We start from the raw sequence: 26,760 nt of genomic DNA, 5'->3' as shown, positions 1-26,760 counted from the left end.
TGCAACACTATATAAAAACCTTCCCTACCTGGATAACCAATTTAAAGAGGTTTTCCAGTCAAAATACAATGGTAATGTAACGTAACAGGATAGCTCATCTGTCACTGATCGGCTGGGTGCAGACACCCAGCACCTGTGACAATTAGCTGTTCAGTGCCCACAGTGAATGGAGACAACCCTGTTAACTGTGTAGGGCTGGTGACTTGTACCTCTAGCTCTGCTATCGTGAATGACAAAGTAACAAATAATTTAGGAATTACCTGGATTTTCTTCATTTATTTCTAATAAAATGCGGGCCCTCTTTTAATTAGTAATCAATGCAGAAATCCAGATAGCCCAAAAAGGTTCATTTCCTTTTTCTTGCAACTATGTTTATTAATCATCTAATGTGTTAGTACCTTAGAATTATTTCATTGGAATTTTAAATTTATGATTTAATAACTTTTTTCTTAGAACAGAGAAATGAACAGTATACAACAGAGATTTCTCTCCCTGGGAAACAGTAAAAATTCAAATATGCAAGAAATTATTTTAGTGAAGATCAACACAAGAAGCTCAGGGGGATCATGGGATAGAGGCAAAGGAAAGTAGGACTCAACTGGGGCGAGGAAGAGGAAGAAAAAAAAGAAGAAAAAATGTTTAGGAACAAGAGAGGAAGCTATTTGGGGCATTACCATTATTTTATGTTATTAGAATGAAGCAATAAACAGAATCAGCTGGATCCCTTCTACATAAGCCAGGGTTGCCAGGACTTAAAGCATTTGTCTTCAAATGAGAATATTCAACATCAATTCCGTCATCCATATAATTTTCAAATACATCAACCGATTCTCTAAAGGGTGGGGTCCGCGGGGTTTTCCAGTGTGTATGCACAATCATTAACCAAACCAATTTGGGCCTTACTGTTCAAACACAAGGAGGGGAATTTATTAAAAAAAAGTTTGCAAAAAAATCTGTGCCTTTTTTTTGGATAGGTAGGGAGGTGATATACTCTCCTCCCGCTCCTGTTTGATCATAGTTTACGCCTGGCAGAAGTTTATGTTTGCTTTGAAGCAGGCATGGATTTCTGTGCCTGCTGTGTGTCAGCCACCGGATTTACTGAGAGGCTTGCTCTTTTTAGTATATCAGGCATGGGGCATGGGGACAGGAATTTATGTAAGACTGATGTACAGGTATATGGAAAACTTGTGGAAGTCAACACTTGCTAGTAAAAGTCCATTTATTGATAATCCTTATTAAAAATCATGGTAACAAAGTCCATAGAATAAACACTCATTTCTGGCCTTACCAGCCCTTAATCATAGATAGTGTGTACATAGTCTGAACAGGAAATATATGTGGGAATAAAGACCTCCCCTCTTCCCCTCACCTGTCGACTAATTGCCCGTTTAGGTAGACAGACACTTACTTACATATATACAAATCATAAAAAAAAAAAACATAAAATACAATTGCAATTACAAAAACTATTATAGTATAAAAATATAAATTAAGTAATTAAGTAAAAGGTCCAGTCTATGATTTAAGCCATTAGGAAAAGATGTGGCTAATATGAGTATCCAATACCCTTCCCGATTAAGCAACTTTTGTCTTCTATCTATCTATGCCAGTAACTGTTAATGCAGACACATCTCCTGCATGAAAGGAGGAAAAAGGTTTTTCAAACATTAAAGGCATTTCTGACATTAGTATGTGTAGCTAAATAAATGTGTTCCCTTAGCCTATCTTTCATTTTTTCGTTTTGTACAATCCACAAATTTATGTCCTACTGCAGCAACAGTTTGCTTTGCGTTTTACCTATGAGTGGCAAAAAAGTGAAATCGCCTTTCTGGATATTAAATTGTCTGCCCATACTAACAAGATTAACACCACTAACTACAGGAAGTCCACTGCGGGTAACACTCTCCAGGTAACACAAGCAGACTTGTGCCATCCCAGGCACACAGTTCGCAGTCTCCCTGTAGGCGAGTGCATTAGAATGGGCAGAAATGTTTTTTCTATGGACTTTGTTACTATGATTTTTAATAAGGATTATCAATAAATGGACTTCTACTACCAAGTGCTGACTTCCACAAGTTTTTACATATTCGTGTACTTAGTATTTGAAGGTCCTCTGGTCGTGCACTACCCAGGTGAGCTGGCTGCCTCCATCTGTTTGATGTACAGGTATGCTGTGTTGATAAATCCCTCCCTCAATATCTTCACATTCTAACAGGCACCCGGGACCGCTCCACCAGTATGCGTCCACCAGCGCTGGAGCTGGGGAGATAAAAGCATGTTATTATTTTTATTCTCCCATTCCCCGCCACTTGTTCAAAAATAGCTTTGCCTGGACTTTTTTATGGGATGGGCGGAGTTTCAACTGAGTCGCACATTGGGATCTGCTCGAAGTTCTCCGTTCGAAATCTGTGGTGTGCACATACCCTAAGGCTATGTTACCACTATGGGATCATAGCAGAGAAAGGTGACTGTCTCGTAGTATTGATGGTCACAAATAATGATCATTACGAGATTTCCTGTCTGCTCTTCTGTCTTGGCAACTCTTGGCACAAGACATTAAATGCTGTAAACACACCTCACTCTTCCTAAGCGATCATGTTTGCTGGATAGGCAGGTAAGAGACGGTGACATCACTAAGTGGTGGACTAGCGCTCAGACACAAGATCCATCCAAGTCTCCTGTGACATCAGAGGATGATGCGTTCTCTCTAAAAAAAGGGAGAGGATCCAGAGAGCAGGAAGCAATTTATTTTGTAGCATGTACTTCCTGTCCATTTCCTGTCCAGGGTGAAGCAAAAGCACAATGAAGCCAGTACATTTAGTGATAATACTATATTATGGTGCATTTACACAGAGAGATTTATCTGACAGATCTTTGGAGCCAAAGCCAAATGCACCATTGGTAAGTTATATATCTTGGGGTAATTGTTTTAATTAAATAAAAATGTTGATACCTTAGTACCCCATTAGTAGAGATGTGTTAAAATTTATGCTTGTACATATATATACTACTACATATAATACTACAGCAGTCACAGCAGTCGCCATGATGACCGGGCCCACTAGAAGGCCTTGCACAAGCCAAAAAGACAGAAATGGCTGCACATCGCACCCATGGTTAACACGAAAGCTTGTTCAGCTGTTGTTCACACTTGTGTCGTTTGGTGGCAGCTTTCTCCACCTGTGGTGCCTGATGCATTTTTGGGGGCCCCTTGGGTTTGGTCCTGTGACATAACGATGATCGTTATTTATGATCGTTCTTGCGGTCGTTTAGTCGTCGCTATTGCGTACGTTTCAGCTGTGAATTCTTATTCCACCGAACGATGTGCGAACGATGAGCGAACGATCAAACGATAAAAATAAGTCTGGATCCTATTAAACGATCAACGATTTCTCGTTGGTCGTTTAATCGTTGCCTGCTATTACACAAAATGATTATCGTTCAAATCCGAACGATTTAACGATTTTTCGAACGATAATCGTTCCGTGTAATACCACCCTTAGAGTAAAGTAGTAAAAAATGTTACATGTACATAAATACAAATGTCCCCATTGCTATTAGTATGTGATCATGATGCCAAAAACCCACTGATCAGCTGCTCTGCAGGGCTGTTGCAGGTGAATCTGCACTGTGAATGTGTCCAGAAGCAAATGGCTTTTTTCACTATGTAGTGGCTATTCTGACTTATTACAGCTCAGCAACCATATGTTGTATCAGCACGGGAATTGCGCATTGAATGAAGCAGTTTGCTTTTGGCCCTTTCCACAGCATAAATTCAGTTGCGGCAGCACTTCAGAACCGTTGTTACAAAATCGTGGCAGGCCTGGTAGGCTTCCCTAGGCTCTTGCTACCATGACAAGCATGTTGTGATGTGATTCCTGTGTTAATCAATTACAACATGCTTGGCAAGGCAGCAGCAGGCTGTACCAATAGAGTCACAAACTAATCAATCAATGCAGCTCAAATGTACTGCACTGATCTGTATGAGCAATCAACTAAAAAAAGGGTATAAAAAATTAAAAATATAAATAAATACAACCCATAGTGAAAACTAAAATCACCCCCAATTTTTTCAATAAAAAAGTTAAAAAATAATTGGCACTTTTGTTGGGGCGCAAGTTGACCTCTTGCACCAGGCCCCTGGGAGCATAGCTTTGGTACTTGGATTAACTTTTCATGATTAAGGTATAATAGGCTTAGAAAGGTTTGAGAAACACAATATGAGCAATAGAAATTCGATCAGTTGGAATCAGTGGAAATTGAGAAGATAACATATTTTGGTTCCAGCTAGATTCAACATGTTAAACATCAGGTTCAAGGGAGATTATGAATTAAGATTCAAGTTAGTAATAAATAAAAAATGATCACCTGCTTGTGAAGCTGTTATAAGAGCGGTGTTCCCATCATTGTCTTGCCAGTTCACATCAATATGAGGACATTGTGACAGAGCTATAACAATATCCACATAACCTTGATAACATGCAACAAGAAGTCCAGTCTGTAGAATAAGTAGAATAAGAACAATGTTAAAGTCCAATTCACTAATGATACCCTATACACCATCATTACAGTCTAAGGCCATGTGCACACTGCATATGAGACCGGGCGGGTCACGGAACGTCCGGTCTCTGTAAAAGTCATCCCGGCCGGTACTGCAGTACTCCATAGTGTGCACTGACATGTCAGTTCTTTGCGTACTACGTGTATACGCTCCGGCCGGGATTCCATAGACAGCTATGTAACATATATTCTCGTAATAATCACGGCCGTTGTAAAATATACGTGTGAACATAGCCTAAATAGACATCAAACATACTTAATGACTATTTAATATGGAGGGTCTGATTTCCTCAATAACAGCTGTTCTGTTATAGAATAAAGAGACTCTGTACCCACAATCTGCCCCCCCAACCGCTTGTACCTTCAGATAGCTGCTTTTAATCTAAGATCTGTTCTGGGGTCTGTTCGGCAGGTGATGCAGTTATTGTCCTAAAAAAACAACTTTTAAACTTGCAGCCCTGTGTCAAATTGGTGCAGCCTAGAGTGTCTGTGCCCTAGGCCTGCACCGCCAAAAACTGCATCACCTGCCGAATGGACCCCAGGACAGATCTTGGATTAAAAGCACATCAGATGGTACAAGTGGTTTGGGGGGGGGGGGGGGCGAGATTGTGGGCACAGAGTCGCTTTAAAGTGAATGTGTTATTATTGTTATTTTTTTTCTTTTTACTGATAACACATGATAACAAAGATTTGCTTCCTGAAAACTTTTTTTTTTCTTATGTAATTTAAGCTGCCGATCCCGAAAATCACCTTGAAATTTTCCTATCACATACCTTTTTTCTGAAATCTTCTGTTTGAGTGTTTTTTTGAGTTTTACATATAAGATATATTTATAGTATACTGTATATGCTGTTATGTTATTTACAGGCCAGCAAAGGCATGAGTTCTTGCATTTCATTGAAGTTGCAGAACTTTAGTGGGATTATTACAGACTGGCCACACCTAGACATATCTGGATGCTGCCTGCAGAGGCTGTAAAATCTGCTTACAAAGTTTCTGTCAAAGCAAATCTACCATCAGGTATATGCACCAGCTGGGCTCTATGCACTTAAGGCGGGCCCAGCACCCCCCCAGTGTGACGATATCTCCTCCCCTTGGTGATGCTGCCCTTTTAATTGTAATGGAAGCGTGTCACAGAGAGGGGGAATATCGTCACACTGGCCGGCCGGCACTAGGGACGGTCGGAGCGGTTCTGCCGTCTGTCCGAAGATGACGTCATTGGCACAAGATGGCGGACGGGGGTCGGCAAGAAGCAGGTATGTATAGAGCACTACACTTCCGGGTCTGGTGTGGGTGGGGGGAAACACGGGGAAGGGGCGATTCACTAACATAACATACATTACAAAGTTGTATAACTTTGTAATGTGTGTTATTTAGTGAATAATTGTTAGGCGCCGCACTACCCCTTTAAGTAATAACCAATAACTTTTGACACATCAGCCCAAGGGTTCACAAACAGATGAAAATTCAAACAGAGATGGGCTTTTTTATTTTATTTAGTGCTGCACTTGTCCTTTAACGTGACTGTATGGTGGCTTTTTTTTTTGCGAAGGACTTCGGAGGGTTAGTTTAAAAAAGTTTTAGGCTATGTTCCAATGGCAACAACGGCCGTACTTTTGGCGTGGTGGCGTACTTTCAATGGAATCCCGGCTGGAGCGTATACACATCGTATACACTCCGGCCGGGATCCCATATGGGGCCGCAAATAACTGATATGTCAGTTTTCTGCAGCCGGAATTCAGTGAATTCCGGCTGCAGAAAGCCCTGTCAGTTCACACAGTGAAGCGAGCGGCTCCGGTCGCTCGCTTCACTGTGCGCTATGGGAAGCTCTGATGATTGGTTGTCATTTTTTTAAAACATTTTTTCATTATTACTTTCACTTTTTTTGTGTGAAGTCACAGTTAATTACAGAGCCTGACGGAGGCCAGGAGAGGGGAAGGCACAAAGATCTCTAACAGGTACTTTAGCAACCAGCAGCAGCCAAAGCAGTATGCTACTGAGGTTGCCATCTAGGCAATGCTGGCTTTAGGGGTGTGCGATCTGTGCAGTTGCACAGGGCGCATCACTCTCAGCCAGCTGGGGCGGTGCTCCGGCAGACAAACAGCACACTTAACTTATGAATAGAAATTTCTTAGTGCAGTCTGTCTGCCGGAGCGCCCGCCTAACTGGCGGCCTAGCTGGTATGTTAATGAGAATTTCCTTGGAAAGTATTGCACACCAAACTACATCAAATTGGGCCACACAGATACAAAAAAAGCAGTGATGAAGTGCAACATGCAGGGGCGGATTAACTTTACCATAGGCCCCGGGCTGTTCACCAAGCCTGGGCCCCCCCACCCCACTGTTACTATGACGGCACTAGCCTTGCTTTCATAGTACAGTATAGATAATGTCATGATGTCCTAATTTGTGCAATTTTGTGAAATTGCCATAAAAAACTGTGATTTTTTTTGCAAATCATGGCGGAAGTGTAGCCAGGAGACAGTACACCACTGAAAGTATAAGTCTTTTTGGGTGGTCATGGGCCCCCCAGGAGCTCAGGGCCCCAGGCTGCCGCCCGAAACGCCCCTATTATAATCCACTACTGGCAACATGTCATTGAAAATTCATTCCTTTCCTTTATTCCTAAACAGCAGTACCAATGGGAAAGATTTTATCTTCCTGCAATAGTAGTGCAGTGTCCCAGAGAGGGTGTCCATTGCTTCTGTATAGCATGTATAGGTCAGTACTAAGTGTATGTATGCTCTGAGACTGAAGGTTGTAGTATGCTGCTCCTGCCAATAGGTGTCACTGTGTTCAGTGGCGGATTATAATGTGGGCGGTTTGAGCGGCCGCCCGGGGCCCGAGGCTCCGGGGGGCCCATGCCACGCCGCCCGCATTATAATACACTCTTGTGATCGCAAGCAGTGTTTCGCTTGTGGTCACAAGAGTCTCCGGCTGATGCGCGGCTGCCAGGGGTGTCCCGTCCTCTCCCCGGCAGCGCGCGCATCACACAGCTCCTAGTGCCGCCTGGGGCCCTGACTTCCGGTACTGGGAGCGCACTTTAGAGACGCTCTGTGTACCGGAAGTCAGGGCCCAGGCGGCACTCGGAGCTGAGTGATGCGCGCGCTGCCGGGGAGAGGACGGGACACCCCCGGCAGCCGCGCATCAGCTGGAGACTGCAGAAGGAGAGAGGATCAACGGGGGAACGCAGGGTAGGTGAGTTGTATTTTGTTATTTTTGTGTTATTTACTGACTGGGGGGACCATCTATAAAGAGGGGAAAGAGGGGGACCATCTATAAAGGGGGGAAAGAGGGGGACCATCTATAAAGGGAGGGGGGAGAGGGGGACCATCTATAAGGGAGGGGGGGAGAGGGGGACCATCTATAAAGGGAGGGGGGAGAGGGGGACCATCTATAAAGGGAGGGGGGAGAGGGGGACCATCTATAAAGGGAGGAAAGAGGGGGACCATCTATAAAGGGGGAAAGAGGGGGACCATCTATAAAGGGGGGAAAGAGGGGGACCATCTATAAGGGAGGGGGGAGAGGGGGGACCATCTATAAAGGGGGAAAGAGGTGGGCCATCTATAAAGGGGGAAAGAGGGGAACCATCTATAAAGGGGGAAAGAGGGGGACCATCTATAAAGGGGGAAAGAGGGAGACCATCTATAAAGGGGGAAAGAGGGGGACCATCTATAGAGGGGGAAAGAGGGGGATCATCTATAAAGGGGGAAAGAGGGGGACCATCTATAAGGGGGGAAAGAGGGGGACCATCTATAAGGGGGAAAGAGGGGGACCATCTATAAAGGGGGAAAGAGGGGGACCATCTATAAAGGGGGAAAGAGGGGGACCATCTATGGAGGGGGAAAGAGGGGGACCATCTATAATGGGGGAAAGAGGGGGACCATCTATAAAGGGGGAAAGAGGGGGACCATCTATAAGGGGGGAAAGAGGGGGACCATCTATAAGGGGGAAAGAGGGGGACCATCTATAAAGGGGGAAAGAGGGGGACCATCTATAGAGGGGGAAAGAGGGGGACCATCTATAAGGGGGGAAAGAGGGGGACCATCTATAAGGGGGGGAAGAGGGGGACCATCTATAAGGGGGGGAAGAGGGGGACCATCTATAAGGGGGAAAGAGGGGGACCATCTATAAAGGGGGAAAGAGGGGGACCATCTATAGAGGGGGAAAGAGGGGGACCATCTATAGAGGGGGAAAGAGGGGGACGATCTATAGTGGGGGAAAGAAGGGGACCATGTATAAAGGGGGAAAGAGGGGGACCATGTATAAAGGGGGAAGGAGGGGGACCATCTATAAAGGGGGAAAGAGGGGGACCATCTATAAGGGGGGAAAGAGGGGGCCATCTATAAGGGGGGAAAGAAGGGGGCCATCTATAAAGGGGGACCATCTCCTATAGGATTAGCACCCTCCTCTCCTGACATCCTCTGTGCTGCTGTGACCTCCCCTATAGATCAGCACCCTCTTCTCCTGACATCCTCTGTGCTGCTCGGACCTCTCCTATAAGATCAGCACCCTCCTCTCCTGACATCCTCTGTGCTGCTGTGACCTCTCCTATAAGATCAGCACCCTTCTCTCCTGACATCCTCTGTGCTGCTGTGACCTTGGGGCAACATTAGGGGACCAGGTGAGGTGGCAATATGTTTATTGGGGGCAGTGGAGGTGGGGTGGGCAATGCTTACTGGGGGTAGCAGCAAGGGACCAAACATTATGTTTTTTATTGGGGTCAGCAGGGAGGGTCAGCAGGCAGTGTTTATTGGGGACAGTGGGGGGGGGGCACAGTAGCAGATTATAATGTGGGCGAATTGACTGGGGGGGGGGCAGGTTGGGTGGACAGCCCGAGGCCCAGGGTACATTTAATCCGCCACTGACTGTGTTACCTGTCTACTATTGCATAGCTGAAGGAAAAACTGTATTAAGGGTTAACTGATTTCTGTATTAATTATATGCCATTTTCACTGTCTGGTGATTTCTACTGTAACCAATCCCTAAGTTAGCTTCCTCAGAGGTCTCCAACCTATCCTAGATGGTTTGCTTAGTTCCCCTGCCTACTTAGATCCTCCCTAAAGCAGCAGTATATATATTGGGGTTAGAACTAGTTGGGGTAGACTTCCAGAGTATTATAGAGGGAGCACATACTATAAAGGCCAGGACCCATTTGCAGGACCATTCTTTATTTTATTTTATTTATTCTATTTCTGGCTAGAGCACCTCGTAATGAGACGGGACTAACCCTATCTACTCTTTGTGGCATCTTCAAAGTTCCTGATGATCACTCCAGGTAGAGAGCTAAAATGGAAACAATAGGCGCACCATGGGTTAATCAGATTAGGAGGACGGGGGTAGTAGTATGATGAAAAAAGCACTCACTAATATCACAACATTTTCACTTGTATAAATATTTAGTTCAAACAGGTCATCAGAATCAAATAAATAAGATTCTTTTATTGTTTAACCCCTTAACGACATCGGGCGTAAGTATACGCTCCCGCAGGGTGGGCTTAACGCAAACGGGCGTATACTTACGCCCGATGTTTCCCCGATCGCTGTGTGTTCACCCAGTACCGGCCGGCCCATCACAGCGATCATACTGTAAAAAAACAGTGTTGCCGGGTTCTGCACCCCTCAGCTAGGTAGCTGAGGGGTGCAGAACAGGTGTGTGGTGTAGGTGCACCATACTCACCTGATCCCGGCATCCGGAGCGACGATCGGCGGTCCGTGGCGTCCTCGTGTCTTCGTCGGGTCACTTATGGGTTCTGTCGTCCAGCGTCAGAAATCTTCAGGAAACACTCAGGTCTTCGGGTTCAGCAATCTCCGGCAGCTTCGCCCTACTGCCCCCTAGCAGCTGATCAGTGAAGATTTATTTTTTTTTCCCAATTTTTTTTTCCTTTTTTTGCCCCCTAACGCCGCTGAGTGCTGATCAGCATCGCACATAACTGCGCCGCTGATCAGCAACTCCTCCTTTTTGGCGTAGGGGCGTTTTTTTCCCCCCTATATCCTACCGCCACTGTCTGCTGATAAGTGCCGCACATAAGTGCGGCACTTATCATCAGCTCCTTTCTTGGCGTAGGTATATTTTTTCTTACTTTAAAAAAAAAAAAAAAACATGTAAAAACCACTACATTACACCACACTACATGAAATAAAGTTTTACACTACACCATTACACATTTACATACCCCATATACTAGTCCCCGTATAAAATGGCCCCCAGGGTGTTTTTGGCGTTGGACGCATACGTTATTATTGCCTCCGACACTGAAACAGCCAGTGAGGATGAATAGGGGGAAACTTCGTTCCTCCATTCATCCTCACCATCCAGTGACGTGTCTGGGGGTAGCATAGTGTACGCTGCCCCCCCGACATGTCTTTTCCGCCAGTACCGTCCCAATAAGAGATCACGGTATGGCGTGAAATTCTCCAAACTCTGTGAGAGTACCTCAGGGTACTCTTACAGATTTAGGCTAGGTTCAGACGCTGTAACTGTGCGGCTGTATTTGCAGCTGTAATTGTGCGGCGGTATTTTTGGTGGTTCGTATGTATGCTTGGAAGTATAGGATATGCGGCTGCACAGTGCACACTATGTCTGAATCTACGGCCCTATCGTAAACGGACCCGTAAAAAATGAACAAGACCATTGTTTGCGGCTGGAGATGCGGCCGAGGATTGACAGGCGGTCCGTACGGAGTACTTCAAAAATAGCCGGCAATGATGCCGAATGCCGATGCCTCTAATAGTTAATATATTAAATTAATAAATCACATTTTCTTTGTAATCAAGACACTTTCGTTGTTCAATAAATTATTTCTAACGAATCCATCATTTTGCAATTAAATATACTGTTAAAATAAATAGATATATAAATAAATGTATATTTATATATATATTAATTTTTTGACAGTATATTTAATTGCACAATGATGGATTCGTTAGAATTAAATTATTGAACAAAGAAACTGTATTTATTTCACCGAAAATGTGTTTTGTTAATTAAATATTAATTAGTACAAGAAGCTCCATAAGACGTTAATTCATATTCCCAGCAATAGAGCTTTCTGTACTAATCATCACTTTACTTTAATGAAAACATCAAATGTTTCTTCTAATTATGTTATCACAATAGCATTATTAGAAGAAACATTTAGAATTATATGTGCGCTCAGCTGATTGGCTGTTCGGCTGAGCGCACATATAATGAGCCGGTCCGCAGTACAGTGACTTCATTGTGCTGCGGACCAGCGAAGAGGACACATCGGGGTGAGTATAGAGCTCTCCCCACCCCCTCCCCAGCACTGCACCCCTCCCAGCAAGGAAGGGGGGTCACTTAACCCCTTCCTTGCTGGGATGGGTGCAGTCTGACATCAGTCTGGCCCCCAGGGGGTTAAGGGGGATGCAATACATCCTCCCTTAACCCCTTGGGGGTCAGACTGTAAGCAGCGATCTGTAAAGATGCTGCATACTGTAAGGAGCACAACACCGCTCACAATGATAGGTGTTGTGCTCCTGTTTGTGTTTCTTTTGTGTGTTTCTCCCTTTTTGTTTTTCAGATATCGGTATCCTGGGGATTACGTCGGATTCCATGGACTACGTCGATGACCAGCGGTTGTTGTTTTAATTTTTTTATTAAAATGGTCAACGAGGGGTGTGGGGGTGTTTTTATTTGAATAAAAATTTTTTTTAACTTGTGTGTTGTCTTTATTTCTTTACTTTATAGACTTAGTAGTGGAAGCCGTCTAATAGACGGAATCCATTACTAAGTTGGGGCCTAGTGTTAGCCGGTATAAAATGGCTAACACTAACCCCCTATTATTACCCCAGTACCCAATGCCACCAGGGGTACTGGGAAGAGCCGGGTGCCAGTGGTCCCGGAGCGTCAAAATTGGCGCTCCTGGACCGGGCGGCAGCAGGCTGGTAAGATTTAGGCTGGGGAGGGCCTAAACCAATGGCTCTTCCCACCCTGGTGTTACCAGGCTGCTGTCGTTTGGTTTTTAACCCGGCTGGTTATAAAAATAGGGGGGACCCTATGCGTTTTTTTTTAATTATTTATTTATTTAAAAAAAAAAAAAACACATAGGGTCCCCCCTATTTTTATAACCAGCCGGGTTAAAAACCAAACGACAGCAGCCTGGTAACACCAGGGTGGGAAGAGCCATTGGTTTAGGCCCTCCCCAGCCTAAATCTTACCAGCCTGCTGCCGCCCGGTCCAGGAGCGCCAATTTTGATGCTCCGGGACCACTGGCACCCGGCTCTTCCCAGTACCCCTGGTGGCATTGGGTACTGGGGTAATAATAGGGGGTTAGTGTTAGCCATTTTATACCGGCTAACACTAGGCCCCAACTTAGTAATGGATTCCGTCTATTAGACGGCTTCCACTACTAAGTTTATAAAGTAAAGAAATAAAGACAACACACAAGTTAAAAAATTTTTTTATTCAAATAAAAACACCCCCACACCCCTCGTTGACCATTTTATTTAAAAAATTAAAACAACAACCGCTGGTCATCGACGTAGTCCATGGAATCCGACGTAATCCCCAGGATACCGATATCTGAAAAACAAAAAGGGAGAAACACACAAAAAACACACAAACAGGAGCACAACACCCATCATTGTGAGCGGTGTTGTGCTCCTTACAGTATGCAGCATCTTTACAGATCGCTGCTTACAGTCTGACCCCCAAGGGGTTAAGGGAGGATGTATGGCATCCCCCTTAACCCCCTGGGGGCCAGACTGATGTCAGACTGCACCCATCCCAGCAAGGAAGGGGTTAAGTGACCCCCCTTCCTTGCTGGGAGGGGTGCAGTGCTGGGGAGGGTGTGGGGAGAGCTCTATACTCACCCCGATGTTGTCTCTTCGCTGGTCCGCAGCACAATGAAGTCACTGTACTGCGGACCGGCTCATTATATGTGCGCTCAGCCGAACAGCCAATCAGCTGAGCGCACATATAATTCTAAATGTTTCTTCTAATAATGCTATTGTCATAACATAATTAGAAGAAACATTTGATGTTTTAATTAAAGTAAAGTGATGATTAGTACAGAAAGCTCTATTGCTGGGAATATGAATTAACGGCTTATGGAGCTTCCTGTACTAATTAATATTTAATTAACAAAACACATTTTCGTTGAAATAAATACAGTTTCTTTGTTCAATAATTTAATTCTAACGAATCCATCATTGTGCAATTAAATATACTGTCAAAAAATTAATATATATATAAATATACATTTATTTATATATATATTTATTTTAACAGTATATTTAATTGCTAAATGATGGAATCGTTTACATTTAATTATTGAACAATAAAAGGGACTTTATTAGAAAGAAAATGTGTTTTATTAATTCAATATATTAACCATGAGAGACATCGGCTATAGTGCAGAGGATCGCAAACCCCGGTAATAGCAATTCATGTAAACTGTGTTCCCTGCTTTCCCAGATGCATCCAGAGGTGTTTGCATCACTTTCTTAACATTTTATTTCTTATTTTTAGTTGAACCAGATTTCCAAGTAAATGACCGTATGTTTTGAGCCGCATGTCTATTTTTTCCCACGGCCGGAGTTTCACCCGCACATTTACAGCCGCATAAAAAATACAGCCGCACAGTTACAACGTCTGAACCGACCTCCCGGGTACGTGCACACTGCGGAATGTCCGCCGGCGGACTGATGCAGGCGCGTGTCTCCACCCGTGTCATAGACTCCATTCTATGCACAGGCGGATTCCGTCGTCTGTCCAAAGAATGAACACGTTCACTCTTTGGACAGAGGGCAGAATCCGCCCGTGCATAGAATGGAGTGTGACACGAGCGGAGACGCGCGCCTCCATCAGTCTGCCAGCGGGTGCCAGCTGCGGAATGCACAAAGGGTTATCCTTCGCCATTCCGCAGTGTGCATGTACCCTTACAGTGTATGAAGGAACGGACACACGAATCCAGCCCCCAGATGCCCCCCCCCATCCTCCGAGTTAGTGGGGAGATCATTCGGGAACTGATCTTCCCACTGCTGGGTAAAGGTTACCACCTGTACGGGGATAACTTTTATACCAGCCCCCCCTCTTCCGGTCCCTCGCTGCCAGAGCTACTGTCGCTTGCGGCACAATCCGAAAATATCAGAAGCCGTAATAAAGCCCTAATATTTAGCAGCCATGGAGCGGACCCAGCGTTTCTGGATATAAAGGACCCCGTATCGCACCAGGACAACATTTTCCAGGTGACGTCCCTTACACTGGAAAACAGGAGACCCCAGAAGAAGCGCAGAGTGTGGCGTAACAGGGGGATTAGGAAGGACACCATTTTCCAGTGTGACACCTGTCCTGATCACCCCGGCCTCTGCATACTGGATCGCTTCAAGGCGCACCACACGTCATTGGAGTTCTACATTTTCTAAATTCTGTCCCTTATTCCTATTTCAGGGGTCACGTTGATCCGGGGATTATTCTGATTGCCATTATGGAGTCGGGAAGGAATTTTTTCCCTGTGATGAGGCTACTGTCATCTGCCTTACGAGGGTTTTTTACCTTCCTCTGGATCAACACAGGTTAAATTTGATGGACACCTGTCATTTTCAACCTTATAAACTAATAATTGGCCTAATACCCCCAAATAAATTAGAATGGTCCCTTTTCCCCAGCTAAATATGTATGGCCGCCATTCCCATTAGAGGAGGCCATGATGCAATTACAAAGCCTCTGTGCGGCCAGGACAGTAGAAACCCCCCACAAGTGACCCCATTCTGGAAACTACACCCCATAAGGAATCTAACAAGGGGGGCAGTGGGGATATGGCCCCCTGGTGACGGGCACATCTGTGGCGTGAAAATGAATAAATTGTATTTTTAATTTTCACGGCATATGTTCCACATATGTACCCGTCACCAGTGGGGTCCATATGCTCACTGTACCCCTTGTTGGATTCCTTATGGGGTGTAGTTTCCAGAATGGGGTCACTTGTGGGGGGTTTCTACTGTCCTGGCAGCACAGGAGCTTTGTAATTGCGACATGGCCTCCATCCTCCATTCCAGCCTCTAAATGGCGCTCTGTCCCTTTGGTTGCTTGCCCTGTGCCCATATGGCACATTATGTCTACATGTGGGGTATTTTCGTACTTGGGGGAAATTACCCTACACGTTTTGTGTTCATTGTCTTTTTTAACCCCTTGTGGAAATGGAAAAAATCAAGGCTAGACCAACATTTAGTGTAAAAATTTTTTAATTTTTACACTAAATCATTGATTTTGTCTTGATTTTTTCATTTTCACAAGGGGTTAAAAGATTAAAAAAAACACAAAATGTGTAGAGCAATTTCCCCTGAGTACGAAAATACCCAACATGTGGACATAAAGCGCCAAGTGGGTGCAGGGTAAGCCTTCAAAGGGAAGGAGCGCCATTTGGTTTTTGGAGGCTGGATTTGGCTGGAATGGATTTCGAGGGCCTTGTTGCATTTAAAAGGCCCCTGTGTTGCCAAGACAGTTGAACTTCCCCACAAGTGACCCCATTATGGAAACTACACCCCTCAGGGAATGTAACAAGGGGTGTAGTGAGCATATGGACCCCACTGGTGACGGGCACAAATGTGGAACAATGTGGCGTGAAAATTAAATATTACATTTTTTACACTATAATGTTGGTTTAGTCTTAAATTTTTAATTTTCACAAGAGGTTAAAAAAGAAAAAAACACACAAAATGTGTAGAGCAATTCCCCCTGAGTCCGTAAATACCCCACATGTGGACATAAAGCGCCTCCGAAGGGAAGGAGCACCATTTGGATGATGAACGCCATGTCGCATTTACAGAGCCCTCGTGCTGCCAAAACACTGGAAACCCCCCACAAGTGACCCCATTCTGGAAACTACATTCCTCAAGGAATCTAACAAGGGGTGCAGTGAGCATATGGACCCCTTGATGATGGCCACATTTGTGCCGTGAAAGTGAAAAAATGAAACTTTTCCCTTTCACGTCACATTGTTCCACATTTGTGCCTGTCACCAGTGGGGTCCATATGCTCACTGCACCCCTTGATAGATTCCTTGAGGGGTGTAGTTTCCAGAATGGGGTCACTTGTGGGGGGTTTCCAGTGTTTTGGCAGCACAAGGGCTCTGTAAATGCGACATGACCCTAGAAATCCATTCCAGTGAAATTCAGTTTCCAAAGGCCAATTGGCGTTCCTTCCCTTTGGAGGCTCGTCCTGCGCCCGCTTGGCACTTTATGTCCTCATGTGGGGTATTTCTATACTCGGGAGAAACTGCGCTACACGTTTGGTGTTTTTTGTTTTTTCTTTTATCCCCTTGTAAAAATGAAAAATGAAGGCTAGAACAACATTTTAGTGTAAAAAATAGAATTTTTCCTTTTTTACACCACATTGTTCTGAAAATCCGTGAAGCACCTGTGGGGTCCAGATGCTCACTGCTCGCCTTGTTACATTCCTTTAGGAGTGTAGTTTTCTAAATGGTGTCCCTTTAGGGGTGTTTTTTAGGTTTTGGCACCCCAGAGCTTCTGCCAACCTTAAGTGGTACGGTCAAAAATGACCAAATATAACGGAGGCATTGAAATTCACTAGGCGCTCCCTTATATCTGAGGCTTGTGGTTGCATCAAATAGCGCAATAGGGCCACATATGGGGTATTTCTATAAACTGCAGAAACGGGGCAATAATTATTGGGGTGCATTTCTCTGGTAATAGGTTTATAATTATGAAAAATATTGGATTACAATAAAATCTCTGCACAGAAAATTAAAATTTTCAAATTTCTTACACACTTAGCTTTTATTTCTGTGACTCCCCTAAAGGGTTAAAAAACTTTCTGGATGTGCTTTTGCAGAGATTGGGGGGTGCAGTTTCTGAAATGGGGTGCTTTGTGGGGCTTTCTAACATACAGTCCCCTCAAATACACTTTTAGGCTATGTTCAAACTATGTATCTGTGCGGCTGTACTGCGGGCTGTAAATCATCGGCCGTATTTTTCCGATTCATGCGTACGCTGGAAAGTATACGATATACGGCTGCACAGTGCACACTATGTATGAGCCTACGGCCAGATCGTAAACGAACCCGTAAAAAATGAACAAGACCATTGTTTGCGGCTGGAACTGTGCAAATTCACGGCCGTGGATTGACAGGCGGTCCGTACGGAGTACTTCAAAAATAGCCGGCAATAATGCTGAATGCCGATGCCTCTAATATATTAAATATATATATAAATTTAATATATTAAATTAATAGAACACATTTTCTTTGTAATAAAGTCACTTTTGTTGTTCAATACTTAAATTCTAACGAATCCATCATTGTGCAATTAAATATACTGTTCGGCTGGGTTTACACTACGTATATTTCAGTCAGTATATTTCAGTCAGTATTGCAACCAAAACCAGGAGTGGATTAAAAACACAGAAAGGATCTATTCACACAATGGTGAAATTGAGTGGATGGCCGCCATATAACAGTAAATAACTGCCATTATTTCAATATAACAGCCGTTGTTCTAAAATAGCAGCAAATATTTGCCATTAAATGGCGGCCATCCACTTAATTTCAACATTGTGTGAACAGATCCTTTCTGTGTTTTTAATCCACTCCTGGTTTTGGTTCCAATACTGACTGAAATATACTGACTGAAATATACACATACTGACTGAAAGTGTGAACCCAGCCTTAAAATAAATATATATATAAATAAATGCATATTTATATATATATATATTTATTTTTTGACAGTATATTTAATTGCACAATGATGGATTCGTTAGAATTAAATTATTGAACAACGAAACAGATTTTATTACAACAAAAATGTGTTTTATTAATTAAATATTAATTAGTAAAGGAAGCTCCATTAAGCCGTTAATTCATATTCCCGGTAAATAGAGCATTCTGTACTAATCAACACTTTACTTTAATTAAAACATCAAATGTTTCTTCTAATTATGTTATCACAATAGCATTATTAGAAGAAACATTTTGAATTATATGTGCGCTCAGCTGATTGGCTGATCGGCTGAGCGCACATATAAAGAGCCGGTCCGCAGTACAGTGACTTCATTGTGCTGCGGACCAGCGAAGAGGACACATCGGGGTGAGTATAAAGCTCTCCCCACCCCCTCCCCAGCACTGCACCCATCCCAGTAAGGAAGGGGGGTCACTTAACCCCTTCCTTGCTGGGATGGGTGCAGTCTGACATCAGTCTGGCCCCCAAGGGGTTAAGAGGGATGCCATACATCCTCCCTTAACCCCTTGGGGGCCAGACTGTAAGCAGCGATCTGTAAAGATGCTGCATACTGTAAGGTGCACAACGCCGCTCACAATGATGGGTGTTGTGCTCCTGTTTGTGTTTTTTTGTGTGTTTCTCCCTTTTTGTTTTTCAGATATCAGTATCCTGTGGATTACGTCTGATTCGGTGGACTACGTCGATGCCCAGCGGTTGTTTGGTGTTTTTTTTTTTTTTTTTTTTTATAAAATGGTCAACGAGGGGTATGGGGGTGTTTTTATTTGAATAAAAAAAAATTTTCACTTGTGTCTTGTCTTTATTTTTTTACTTTATAGACTTAGTAGTGGAAGCCGTCTAATAGATGGAATCCATTACTAAGTGTTAGGGGGAGACCCTATGCGTTTTTTTTTAATTATTATTATAATTTTTTTTTTTTAAATGCATAGGGTCCCGCCTATTTTTATAACCAGCCGGGTTAAAAACCAAGCAACAGCAGCCTGGTAACACCAGGGTGGGAAGAGCCATTGGTTTAGGCCCTCCCCAGCCTAAATCTTACCAGCCTGCTGCCGCCCCAGTCCAGGAGCGCCAATTTTGACACTCCGGAACCACTGGCACCCGGCTATTCCCAGTACCCCTGGTGTCATTGGGTACTGGGGTAATAATGGGGGGTTAGGGTTAGCCATTTTATACCGGCTAACACTAGGCCCCGACTTAGTAATGGATTCCGTCTATTAAACGGCTTCCACTACTAAGTCTATAAAGTAAAGAAATAAAGACAAGACACAAGTGAAAACATTTTTTTTATTCAAATAAAAACACCCCCACACCCCTCATTGACCATTTTATTAAAAAAAACACCAAACAACCGCTGGTCATCGACGTAGTCCATGGAATCCAACGTAATCCCCAGGATACCGATATCTGTAAAACAAAAAGGGAGAAACACACAAAAAACACACAAACAGGAGCACAACACCCATCATTGTGAGCGATGTTGTGCTCCTTACAGTATGAAGCATCTTTACAGATCGCTGCTTACAGTCTGGCCTTCAAGGGGTTAAGGGAGGATGCATTGCATCCCCCTTAACCCCTTGGGGGCCAGACTGATGTCAGACTGCACCCATCCCAGCAAGGAAGGGGTTAAGTGACCCCCTTCCTTACTGGGATGGGTGCAGTGCTGGGGAGGGGGTGGGGGAGAGCTTTATACTCACCCCGATGTGTCCTCTTCGCTGGTCCGCAGCACAATGAAGTCACTGTACTGCGGACCGGCTCTTTATATGTGCGCTCAGCCGATCAGCCAATCAGCTGAGCGCACATATAATTCAAAATGTTTCTTTTAATAATGCTATTGTGATAACATAATTAGAAGAAACATTTGATGTTTTAATTAAAGTAAAGTGTTGATTAGTAAAGAATGCTCTATTTACCGGCAATATGAATTAACGGCTTAATGGAGCTTCCTGTACTAATTAATATTTAATTAATAAAACACATTTTCGTTGTAATAAAGTCCCTTTCGTTGTTCAATAATTAAATTTAAACGAATCCATCATTTTGCAATTAAATATACTGTTAAAAAATAAATATATATATAAATATACATTTATTTATATATCTATTTATTTTAACAGTATATTTAATTGCAAAATGATGGATTCGTTTACATTTAATTATTGAACAACGAAAGGGACTTTATTACAACGAAAATGTGTTTTATTAATTAAATATATTAACCATGAGAGGCATTACTGCAGAGGATCGCTAACCCCGGTAATAGCAATTCATGTAAACTGTTTCCCTGCTTTCCCAGATGCATTACAGAGTTGTTTGCATCACTTTCTAAAGATTTTATTTGTTATTTTTAGTTAAACCAGATTTCCAAGTAAATGACCGTATGTTTTCAGCCGCATGTCTATTTTTTCCCACGGCTGTAGTTTCAGCCGCACATTTCCAGCCGCGTAAAAACTACGGCCGGAAATATACTTAGTGTGAACATAGCCTAAACCTGAACAGGTCCCTAAAAATATCTGATTTTGAAATTTTACTGAAAATTTGAAAAAATTGCTGCTAATGTTTTAAGCTTTCTATTGTCTAAAAAAAATTAAACATAGTTTAATAAAAGCTGCCAACATAAAGTAGACATGTTGCTAATGCTATTTAATATATAATCTTTGTGGCATAATCATTTTCTGTTTAAGCAGAAAAGGTTTCAAAGTTGGAAAAATGCATTTTTTCACAATTTTTCATGTTATTTTGGTGTTTTTCATAAAAATTTGTTATGAGTATCGACTCCATTTTACCAGAAATGTAAAGTACGATATGTCACGAGAAAACAATCTCAGAATCGTCCGGATAGGTAAAAGCATCCCGAAGTTATTAATGAATAAAATGACACAGGTCATTCATAAAATTTGTCTCTGTCCTTAAGGCCATTTCAGGCTCTGTCCTTAAGGGGTTAAAATCTTAAAAAGACAAAAGCTTCAGGTTCATGAAGGTTCATAGTATTGTAAAATATTCGTCTGTCATAAAAGTGTTACTTAATTATAGTGCTTGAAAAAGCACTTTATTGTAATCCGTATTCTTCTTGTCCCAGCTATCCTTCTTAATACAGCCCGAACCGCTTTGTGCACAGACTCTGTTCAAGGTGCATTTTGAAGCCCTCTTCGGTGACGGGTGTACTATATATATTTGGTTTCGGACGGATTTGTTGTTTTTAAGAAGCTTACGTTTAACCCTTTGAGGACCAGGCCCAAAATGACCCAGTGGACTACGCATATTTTCATTTTTCTGTTTTAGTTTTTTCCTCCTCCACTTCTAAGAGCTCTAGCACTTTTAGTTTTCTATCGACAGGGCCATGTGGGGGCTTGTTTTTTACAGGACTAGTTGTACTTTCATTCTACCATAACATGTATGATGGAACCCCAAAATTATTATTTATGAAGATATAAATTGGTGAAATCGTAAAAAAGAATGCAATATGGTAACGTTTGGAGGTTTCCTGTGTCTACGAAATGCACTATATGGTAAAAGCGACATGATACCATTATTCTATAGGTCAGTCCGAACACAACCACATGCAGGTTTACACAGATTTTCTAATGTTAAAATGATTTTTTAATGAAATCCTTTTTTTTTGCTCTTATTAATAAAATGGGCCCGTTGTGACTCTTATAACAGTTTTACTTTTTCACCTACGGGGCTGTATGTGGTGTCATTTTTTCCGCCATGATCTCTAATTTTTATTAATACCATATTTATGAAGATCGGACGTTTTGATCACTTTTTATTAACTTTTTTTTTTTTTTATACATAATGTAACAAAAAAATCGGTAATCCTGGCACTTTTTTCGCTCTTTTCGTGTACGCCGTTCGCCGTTAGTGATGACGCTTGTTATATTTTAATAGATTGGACAATTACGCACGCTATGGTATATTATATGTTTGTTTATTTATTTATTTTTATATATTTTATTTATGTAATGGGAAAGGGGGGTGATTTGAACTTTTATTGGGGAAGGGGCTTTGGGGTAGTGTAATAATGTTTTTTACTTTTTTTTTTAAACATTTGAAGTCCCTTTGGGGGACTTTTACATACATTTGTTTGATTTAATACACTAATCATTGCTATGCCATAGGCATAGCATTGATCAGTGTGATAAGCGATCTGCTCATTGAGCCTGCCTGTGCAGGCTCAGTGAGTAGATCGCCGATCGGACAGTGCGGAGTCCCGATCATTAAGTGACAGGGGACTTCCGCTGTCACCTACACTTAAACCACGCGGTCGCCGCGGCGTTTAAGGGGTTAATGACACGCTGCAGCCTGTCATTAACGGTGAGGGCCGGGCTGCTCACTGCAGCTGGCTCCCACCTCCTATGAAGCGCGCTCTGGAGGTACGCCCTTGGTCATCTGGGGACAGACTTCAAGGGCATACCTGTATGCTCTAGGTCATCTAGGGGTTAAAGACCCCTAATTTTCCATAGGAAATATTGGCCACAGTGTAAACGCTAACAGCCAATCACAGCACATATGCAAATAGTTAAAATAAAAGGGGCCACCCTGGTATCTCCCTATTTATGTCCCAATACTCGCAACCGAGTGGGACTTAAGGGGCTACGTATCAGGGTGGTTTGGTGATCTCCCCACTGGGAGGCACCCCCTTGGCAATAGGCCAAGGTCTAAGGTCTAAGGTCTTGTCAGTCAATGCCTCACAACATCCACACAGTCACATGTCCACTATTGGCCAATAGAAGATGTAGAAGATGAAAGGTAGTTGACATGAGAAAGATTGTCATGGTAACCAAGCAATGATCTTTACCATTATAAGGCATGAATCAGTGAAGTTGCAGAGGTCAGTCAGTAAAGTAGCAGAGGTCAGTCACTGATGTAGCAGAGCTGATACCCACATGACACAGAAAAGCTCAGTCAATGTTGTAACAGAGCAGAGCCAGTGTTGTAGCATGGCCGATACCCGCATGACACAGCAGAGGTGAACCGGTGATGTGGCAGGGCTGATACCCGCATGACACAGCAGAGCTGAGCCAGTGACGTGGCACAAGCGATACCTGCACGACACAGCAGAGCTTAGCCAGTGATGTGGCAGGGCTGATACCTGCATGACACTGCAGAGTTGAGCCAGTACTGTGCCAGTACCAGCATGACACAGCAGAGCTGAGCCAGTGAAGTTGAGAGGCGATACCCGCATGACACAGCAGAGCTGAGCCAGTAATGTGTCAGGGTTGATGCAAAAGTCGCTCTTATAAGCACAGTACCAAAGTAGCTCTTAAAAGGACATTACCAAAGTCACTTTTAAAGGGATGGTACATAAGTCACTCTTATAGGGATGGTACATAAGTCACTCTTAAAGGAACAGTACTAAAGTCACTCTTAAAGGGACAGCATTAAAGTTGTTCTTCAAAGGGTGATACCTAAGTCGCTTTTAAAGGTACCTAGGCTGGTCCTAAAGGGACAGTATATAGGTCACTCTTAAAGGGTTGGTACCAAAGTCACTCCTTAAGGGACAGTATCAAAGTCACTCTTAAAGGGAGGGTATCAAGGGTTAAAGTTTCTCTTAAAGGGAAGTCACTGGTAAAGGTGCGCTCTTTTCAAGCACTATGTATTTCCCTGGAAATGCAAATCTAGTTAGCAAACTGCAATTTAATTAGATACTCACCACTGACTGTGAAGTTACATCTCTAAAACAGTCTGCTGGCTGTCACAATTAGTTTTATTCTACTTACTATACACATATTGTGAATATATCTTAAGATTCCCTTCCAGACATATCCTTCATCCCCTATGCAGTAGCGTATATTACATGTTATGGTTTACATTGTATTTATTACATGTGACTATTTAGAGTACTTGCACTTGTAAACATCCGACCCAATGCCATTCACATATTCCATTTGTAAAAATCTGGTTCCGTACCATTTACACACAATGAACATTTACCAAACACATTCTTTTATTTATGTCTCAGTAACCTTAGCAACATTACAATACTATGAACCTTTGTTGTGCAATAAAAATTAGGTTTTCATGAATTGTCTTTATGTTTTACTACTGTTGTCCATTGGGAGGTGTGCACTTCAGCTTGGCGCGCTCTCCAGGACTTTAAATGCAACTCAGTATCCTCCTCCACTCCAGGGCGGGTAAAACAGGCGCAAGTCCAAGAAGTAATAGAGATATAAAATATCATAAAATTTATTAAAAGAATAATGCCAGCAACACAATGCGTTTCGAGATCGGTCCGGTCTCTTTATCAAGTGTCTTAATCCCGACTAATCCTGTGGGGATTAGTCGGGAGTGGCTGCGGTTCATTCACATGCTATCAGTAAGAGTTGTGCCTTACATCAGCACAACCTACTCAGGTGAGAGTTCTATGTGCTTACTTTCACCACTTCAGCCCTGTCTGAGTTACGCTATGGAGCGCTGTCTTATATTTTGTTTAAATGCAACTATCCTGGAGTGGTCTGTACGTCTTTTTTTGGCCTGAGAAAGAACTCTAAACACCTTGAAACACGTTGCCTTTGAAGCTTTTAGCCTTTTAAGCTGTTCAACAATAAAAGCTACTTATTGATTTGATTCTCCCGACCTGTATGAACCTCTAGTTTGCCGACAAGTCTCCAATCCTCCGGCAGTGGCGATTTTCCACTTCCTAGCACTTCTCCTACTGATGATCACTCCAGGACTCAAGTCAGTAGCTAGATAAGAAGCGTATTATTGACAGGCTCTACTGCAACTGCTAGGTTTCCTAAAGGGTTGTACCAATGGCTAGCTTTCCCACTAGGAGGGCCTCCTTTCCTGATTCTGTGTCCAGTGGTGCCCACAAGATAGTTTAGGTGTATGTTAATTCCTGTGGATGTAGGAATTCTCTTATCTACCAGTGTCCTAGCTGTGATTCTCCAAGGTTTCTGTGTCTATTCTTTAAAAGTGAGAAAGTATTTGTTCTTCTACTAAGATTATTGCAACTGTGAACAGACTACCTGTTGTATTCCAAAGAGTTCCAAAGAGACTGTATTACGGAAAGCTCCATCCATCAATGGGAAAGCTATCAGAGTAAAATCAAAAGCACATCTTTTGTGATAATTGTGATCTAACAACATGGAGACAGAAAGAGAGCGAGATATACAGAGAAAGCAGGAAATTGAGAGACAGAGAAGGCATAAGGTGAAGTGAGAGACAGAGAGTGAGGTGAAGGGGATAGGTAGAGAATAGACAGAGAAAGGGATGCAAATATACAGAGAGGGTGAGAAAAGGCACTTCTTCATAACAACCACCCAACTTTCCTAGGTGCTGATAAAACAAACTTAAAAATAGTCAGAACTACAGCCACAGGAATTAGGATGATTTGAAAATGTGTCTGCACCTAGGAAAACAGGGTGATGTAAAGTGTGTACTAACACCTCACTCTCTTTCTCTCTTGTCGGACACTTCACCCTCCCTCCTTCTCTGTCTCTCCATTTCCTGCTATCTCTGTATATATTCCTCTATAAACCTCTTCCACTCACATCTCATTACAACACACATGTTGTTATAAAATGACATGAAAGTCTGTGCAGGAATAACATATAAACGTATGCTTTGAATTACACATACAAGCTCTCTGCTTCCCCAGGTAACAAAGTTGTGCAAATAACAGTCAGTAATAGACAGATATACATACCTCCCAACCGTCCCGGTTTCGGCGGGACAGTCCCGATATTGGGGTGATGTCCCGCCGTCCGGAACAGCCCCCCTGTGTCGCGCCACCCCCATCATGGCCTCACTGAAGCCATCTGACAGTGTCAGCGGCTCCTGCGGCTGCTGACAGTGTCAGGTGGCTTCAGGGACGCTGTATGTACCATACAGGGAGCTTCTGGAGCAGTGAGCCTCACACACAGCTCAGCTGCTGCCCCGGAAGCTCTCTGCTCCAGCCCCGCGGTACCTGCAGTCTGTCTCCTCTCGCCTCTTATCTCCTGTGTGCTGCTGCTGCTGGTGACGTCACAGGTCAGGGGCAGCCAGAGAGAAGATGAAAGCAGATACCGCGGGGCTGGAGCTGTGAGCTGCGGGGGCAGGGAGCTGAGCTGTGTGTGACACTGTCTCTCCCTCTCCTGCCATGTCCCAGACCTGTGACCTCATTAGCAGCTAAGAAGACGGCCGGCCGGCTGGAATCTGAGTGACTGCACCTAACTAGGTGAGTAGTTGTTTTATTATTTTCTGTCAGGGATGGGTCTGATGGGTCTTCAGATATTATCTAATCTTTATGATGTGTTCCTGTTCCAGTATAGCTGGACTGTATTATGAGCTGCAGTGTCCCAGAACAGAGTATTTTTCTGTGGCTTTATGTCTGCACCTTTATTATAGTCAGTTCTGTTCTGGAAACATAGTCCCACTGCAAACTGTGTATATTGTGTCACCCCTCTCAGTATTCAGGTCTGTTATTTCATTTATTTCTCATGCATATTCAGTTATCAGTGCCTAATGGTATTATGTCGCCCCCCATTTGTTTAGTCTGGA

At 43.2% G+C, this 26,760-nt stretch overlaps 1 protein-coding gene across 1 annotated transcript in view; it reads right to left on the bottom strand.

The window, feature by feature from the left end:
- ANKRD33B (ankyrin repeat domain 33B) overlaps positions 1-26,760 on the bottom strand; it is an 89,919-nt gene that overhangs the window by 8,087 nt on the left and 55,072 nt on the right. Inside the window, exons 2-3 of the mRNA XM_069960379.1 lie at positions 9,791-9,846; positions 4,369-4,498 (exon numbers count right to left, since the gene is read on the bottom strand). Of these exons, the coding sequence (XP_069816480.1) occupies positions 4,369-4,498; positions 9,791-9,811 (151 nt within the window). The 5' untranslated portion in view covers positions 9,812-9,846. The remainder of the gene's footprint in view (positions 1-4,368; positions 4,499-9,790; positions 9,847-26,760) is intronic.

This window comes from Dendropsophus ebraccatus, chromosome 2 (assembly GCF_027789765.1).
Source record: "Dendropsophus ebraccatus isolate aDenEbr1 chromosome 2, aDenEbr1.pat, whole genome shotgun sequence".
In the NCBI taxonomy this organism is placed as follows: domain Eukaryota; kingdom Metazoa; phylum Chordata; class Amphibia; order Anura; family Hylidae; genus Dendropsophus; species Dendropsophus ebraccatus.
The sequence above is the reverse complement of the archived record's forward strand: the minus strand, read 5'-3'. Positions and strand labels throughout refer to the sequence as shown.